At 50.2% G+C, this 6,158-nt stretch overlaps 1 protein-coding gene across 1 annotated transcript; it reads left to right on the top strand.

Moving 5' to 3' along the window:
- Nucleotides 1-2,791: 2,791 nt before the first annotated feature.
- On the top strand, nt 2,792-3,571 carry LOC140953701 (uncharacterized). Its single transcript, XM_073403107.1, has one exon. It carries the CDS (start codon nt 2,792-2,794, stop codon nt 3,569-3,571), a length of 780 nt encoding a protein of 259 aa, XP_073259208.1.
- Nucleotides 3,572-6,158: the final 2,587 nt, after the last annotated feature.

Below are 6,158 nucleotides of genomic sequence, written 5' to 3' on the forward strand. Positions count from 1 at the left end.
GAAAAAGTACTTTTCTTGCATCAATAAATTAGTCAGATTGGGTGAGATGAATTGAGGTGTTGTACGTTTAAAACGAGGACTGCATATAGGAATACATAAATACATGTATAGTCGCTGATGTAACGATGGGTAATGGTCTCAAGGGAGGAAAGTTTATCCATGAGAAATGGGAACTACAGTATATTCTTTTCGTATCAGTACAGATTGTTTATTAAAGTTTCATCCAGCCTCCATCAATGCTTTCTTTGACGGACAAGACCATATTTAGAGGCCATGAGCGGCAGTAAAAGCAAAGTGGCTGTAATGCTTCGGAGGAGACCGTTCCCTGTTGCAAGCCACACACAGCGGGAATGGCAATCTCAGCCATGTCATGGAACAGATCAACCAAATGTGAGATGTTATCTGTGCTTAATATTACTCCTTCCACGCACATTGCAAAAATCTCGTGCTTTTGAATAGCACAAATTATGGAATCAACACCGACCTTACAATGAGCTAGTCCAAGAAAAAGTAAGGAATCAAAAGTGGCATTGTTAATACCCGTATCGGTCAAGTTTTCACATCCGCAGACATTCAAAATTCCTAAAGAGAATACGCTTTATACTATTAAATAATATTTAATGTAGTTAACGACTAGGAGCTATGGTCTCGGGTGTTTTTGGCATTCTTTGGTAGCGCGTTGGTCGTCTGTAGTGTTGTGCGTGACTATGTTTGCGTTTGTAGCTTTTACCATTGTTCGTGAGCATGGGGGCAGATTCCTGTCCAGCGGTATGTCGCTGTGGCGCATGCGGAGGCCACGTGCCTACGTTTCGTTTGCGTTGTACTCGAAGCTTTCTTAGCGTGGCGTGGCGTGGCGTTCCAGTAGCGTAGCGTTTCTCTTAGTTCTGCCCTAGTTTTGGTTAGCTTGGTTTCTCAGTACGAGTAGCATAGCGTTTTCTCTTGGTTCTGTCAAAGCTTTTTCCGGTCGAAGTGGTTTTTGTTACTGTTGTTCGTCGTTGTTCCTGTTGTGGTTCGTCCTCTGCTGGAGAGTTTTTTGGTTGTCCTCTGTAATGCCGCGCCCATCTCGCTCGACCAACAACAGCTTATCGGCGGGCCTTCCTACCGAAAAGTCCCTTCCATCTACGGCAACGTCTGAAAGTCCTGTGTCGTGTACAGCTTCTAGTTCTTGGTCGCCTCAGTTGGCCGACTCCCTCACCGAGGCTGTGGTTCGGGCAATCGGAAACTCCATTCCCCCCATTATTTCATCGATCCAGAGAAACGCCTCCTCACAGGCTTCTTGGGTTCCAGGCATTTCTGCTAGCGGGGCTCCACTGCGAGTACAAGTGACGGTGTTTCTTCGGTGGCTTCAGGTACGTTTACCCTTCCCGCGTTTGTTCCTACGTTTACGCCAGTACCGGCCATTACCATCTTGAGCTCGGCCCGCCCTGTGGCTCCTACTCCCTGCACTTTCGTATCGCCTGGCGTTACTAGCGGTCTTCCAAGCCTTGAGTCTTCGTTGGCATCTCCCAAGTCTGAGAAGGCTTTTATCCTTGGTCTGGGGCATGCCCGAATTCCTTCAAAACTGGTGTCAAAAATTGTAGGCGACCAGTTTGTCAAATTGGCAGATTTGTTGTCCGTGAACCTCCGCGCCGCAAACGTTCCTCAATGGTAAGCTCGTGGTGTCCTTGTCAAAACGCAGGCAAGTTGGAATAAAAGACATTTTGACTTGGACGGAAGCCTTTACTATTTTTCAGATGGTGCTGTGCACAGCTCACCCTCATCGTTGGCCCGATCTCTCCAAGTATAAGCTGCTTATCATTCAAACGGCTCGTCATTTTTCTAGTTCAGCCTGGTTAGAGTATGACCTGGTGTCCAGAAAGGATGCAGCTGCCTCTGGCCTCAATGACTAGTCAAGGATGAACTTAGACCTATACAACTTTCACTAAAGGTCTCCAGCCATGGCCTCACCCCCACCACCACGGTCATCTTCTTCCACGGCATCAGCTCCACTTCCTGCCGCCTCCCGTGACACCAACCTAGTCCCTCCTTTTTGCCATTCCTGGAATGATGGGCAGTGCCGCTGGCCCTTTGGTAGGTGCAAATATCGACACTGCTGCAGTAACTGTGAGGGTGAGCACACCCAGATCAATTGTCCATTTCCCAACTCCTCTGGCGCACGATCCCGACCTCCCCAACCCGAGGGGAGAGGGGGACGGTACTGAATGGGCGGTTATGCTCAGTGAGGCTTGTGTACATAGTGTAAATAGTTTTGTTGCGTCGTCAGGGGGCCAGCGTGATCTGCGTTCCTCGGTCAAGTCGTCTTGTTCTGTTACAGTTCCAGTTAGTATACCCAGCATTGCAGTTTCCGTTCATTCTTTCTCACCATTAGCCCCAGCCTCCCAGGTCTCTACACTACAGCTGGATCAATTTCAGATAGAGCTGCAGCATCATCCAGACCAGGCAGCAGTGGCCTATGTGTTGTCCGGATTACGCGAGGGTTTTCGTATTGGCTTTGAGTCGTCCATGGTCAATCTTAAGTCCGCTTCTTCGAACATGCGCTCCTCCTTCGAGCACCCATTTGTGATAGACTCCTACTTGCAGACAAAAGTTTCCTCCGGCAGGACCCTCAGCCCCTCCTTTTCCTTCTCTACATATCAGCCGTTTTGGGGTCATTCCCAAGAACAATCAACCAGGCAAATGGCGTCTCATCCTTGACCTCTCCTCTCCTGTTGGGCACAGCGTGAACGATGGCATTCCTAAGCCTCCCTTCACAGTGCAGTACGTTTCAGTTGATGTAGTTATTGAGGGCATCATGGCGCGGGGTCGTGGAACACTAATGGCTAAGTTTGATGTGGCCAGTGCTTATCGTAATGTGACTATCCATCCCGACGATCGCCCCTTGCTGGGGATGCAGTGGCGTGGGAAGTACTTTGTCGATCTGGTTCTCCAATTTGGGTTGCGTTCAGCGCCATTTATTTTCACTTCTATTGCGGACCTGGTTGAATGGATCTTGGTTCATAATTATGGCGTGGAGTTCCTACCTCACTACCTGGATGACTTTTTTACCCTTGGTCCACCATCATCCCTGCTCTGCCACTTCTATTTACCCACCTGTGTTCGCCTTTGCGAAAGGCTTGGCCTCCCCCTTCATCCTGACAAGGTGGAGGGACCGACGACTTGTTTGACTATCCTCGGGATTGAACTCGACTCTGATAGGCTTCAGGCTCGCCTGCCCACTGGGAAAAGAGACCGGATTGTTGCCTTACTTGAACAGTGGTCCACCAAGCGTTTCTCTAAGAGGCGGGAGTTGGAATCCTTGATTGGCCACCTCCATCACGCCTGCAAGGTTGCCCCACAAGGGAGGACTTTTCTTTGTCGGATGATTGACTTGCTTTGTGCCTTCCGCCTGGACGATCACCCCATCAGGCTAAACCAAGAATTCAGTCGGGACCTTACCTGGTGGCGGGAGCTTTTTCAAACCTGCGATGGAAACAGTTTCTTTTGCATGCCCACGTGGGCGCCCGTCCCGGACTTCCAAGTCTCCTCGGATGCCGCAGGCTCACTGGGCTATGGGGCTATTTTTAACACCTAGTGGTTTTGCGGTGCTTGGTCTATGGAGCAACGATCGTTATCGATCGTGTACAAGGAGCTCTTCCCCATCGTTGTAGCCGCCGCCTTATGAGGTTCTCAGTGGGTCTCTCAGCAGGTCGAGTTCCTGTGTGACAATGAGTCAGTGGTGGCTGTACTTAAGTCTGGCACTTCACGGGACCACCACTTGATGGGGTTGCTGTGTCTTTTATCCTTGCTGGCTATACGCCACTCATTTATGTTTACTGCGTCTTCAGTTCGCGGCTTGGCCAATCCAGTAGCTGACTCCCTCTCACGCATAAAATTTCAGTGTTTTCGTCGTCTGGCACCTCAAGCCGACCTGACTCCCTGTGTGATTCCCGAGTCGCTGCTGGCCGCACTCCAGACGTGTTGACCCAGAGGTGTCAGTTTCTGCTCTCCCAGGGTCTCGTGCCCTCCACTCGGCGTGTTTATCTCTCTCCTCAACATCGCTATATTGACTTTTTCTGGCGGGATGGTCGCCTTAACAGCGATGGCTCCTTCCCTCCTGCCGATGAGGAGATTCTCATGCGCTTTGCTTCACTCTTGGCCGACAACTTGACCCACGCCTCTATAAAAGTATACCTGTCAGCAGTACGTTCCCTTCACATTGACCATGGCTTGTTGGACCCTTTTGTCAACTGCCTTCGCTTGCAGCGTTTGCTCAGGGGAATTAAGGGGCTTTAAGGTCCAGTATCACCCCGGCGCCTGCCTATCACCCTGGATCATCTGCGGGCGATTCATCGTCTGGACTTTTCCAGGAGAGACCATGTGATGCTGTGGGCGGCATGCTGTTTGGGTTTCTTCGGTTTCTTACGAGCTGGGGAGTTCTGCATTTCAGCCTAGTATCCATATGACTCTTGCTGACGTGCAAGCTGATTCCCTGGTGAATCCTACCTGTTTTAAAGTGCATATCAAGTGCTCTAAGACTAAGGGCCCAGTGTGTCCCACCCGTGCCTTGGGCAACTTCTTGGCTCTGCGTGGCTCTTCTAAGGCTCCTCTCTTTACTTTTACTGACGGTCGCCCTCTTACTCGGCAACAATTGTCATCCACAGTTCAGTCTATCTTGCACTCAGCTGGCTATACTGGCTCCTATTCAGGCCATAGCTTCTGTATTGGGGCAGCAACTACAGCTGCTGCTCGGGGAGTCTCGGATCATCTAATCAAGACCATAGGCCGGTGGTCTAGTGATGCGTACCAGATTTATATTCACACTCCAGCTAGCTCCATCATCCACGTATCCAGACAGCTGGCTGCACAGAAGGTACCTCTACTACCTTTGGGGCTGCTGTGGGGGTGGGTGCCTCAGGTTTGGGCCCGCTGGGCCTCGGGCTCTGCAGCCCCGAGCCCCCTTGCTTCGGGTTTCCTACCCGGAGGTCCCTTCGGCTTGGCGCATGGGGGCTTGTGGCTGGGTTGCGGGTTGGTAGGCCTGTGGGTGTTCTTCCGTTTTGGGGTGTATTGCGGTTGCAGCCCCCTGGCCCATGGGCACCAAACCTCCAATTGCGACGCAGGCGTTAAATACTATTAAATAATATTTAATGTAGTTAACGACTAGGAGCTATGGTCTCGGGTGTTTTTGGCATTCTTTGGTAGCACGTTGGTCGTCTGTAGCGTTGTGCGTGACTATGTTTGCGTTTGTAGCGTTTACCATTATTCGTGAGCATGGGGGCAGATTCCTGTCCAGCGGTATGTCACTTTGGCGCATGCGGAGGCCATGTGCCTACGTTGTGTTTGCGTTGTACTTGAAGTTTTGTTAGCGTGGCATGGCGTGGCGTGGCGTTCCAGTAGCGTACCGTTTCTCTTGGTTCCCCTCCCTCCCTACGCTTTCTTTCTTATTTATTTATTTAGTTATTTATTCTTTCAGGGGTTGGTTCATTTTACTTCCACTGGGCTTCTGGCCTCAGTGTGACGGGTGCTATAGGGGAGGGCTCGTGGCTGGGTTGCGGGTTGGTAGGCCTGTGGGTGTTCTTCCGCCTTCGGGTGTATTGCGGTTGCAGCCCCCTGGCCCATGGGCACCCAACCTCCACTTGCGACGCAGGCGTTAAATGTAATAAAAGCTAGATGGCTGTCATCTTGGTTTGTTTCGCCCAAGTTGAGCTCCACAATGTTAATAGCTCTAATCACTGGATATTCAGACAGTCCATCTTGCATTCCAGCCATATTTAACCCTTTGGAGCCCAGTGTCCGATATATCGGACAGCAGAGTTGTCCGCAGTTATTTTAAGCAGCAGTCTCTCCCAAAGTCGTTACCAGTCTCCAAACGATTATTTAAGCAAAAACACACAAGGAGTCGCCATTTTGATTAGATTGCCGGTATTTTCGTCGATTTTTTCAATTTTGCGGGGTTTGTTGACAAGACGGGATTTAAAATCCACTTGTAAACATGAGTAGAAGGCCTGTGACATATAGCACGCAGGATGTGCTCGATTATTTGGAAGGAAATTTCGCTATTCCCGAAGATGGTTTTGAGTCTGACATCGATGGATTTGAAAGTGAAAGTGACGACGATTTGGAGCCAGAAATTATTCGGCATGAGGACCTTATGGAGCCAGATGATGAAATTGACTTGAGAA

Source organism: Porites lutea, chromosome 12 (genome assembly GCF_958299795.1).
Source record: "Porites lutea chromosome 12, jaPorLute2.1, whole genome shotgun sequence".
NCBI classification, from domain to species: domain Eukaryota; kingdom Metazoa; phylum Cnidaria; class Anthozoa; order Scleractinia; family Poritidae; genus Porites; species Porites lutea.

Excerpts from the sequence above, each read along its gene's own strand:
- LOC140953701 (XM_073403107.1), top strand. The coding sequence starts at position 2,792 with ATGGCGCGGGGTCGTGGAACACTAATGGCTAAGTTTGATGTGGCCAGT.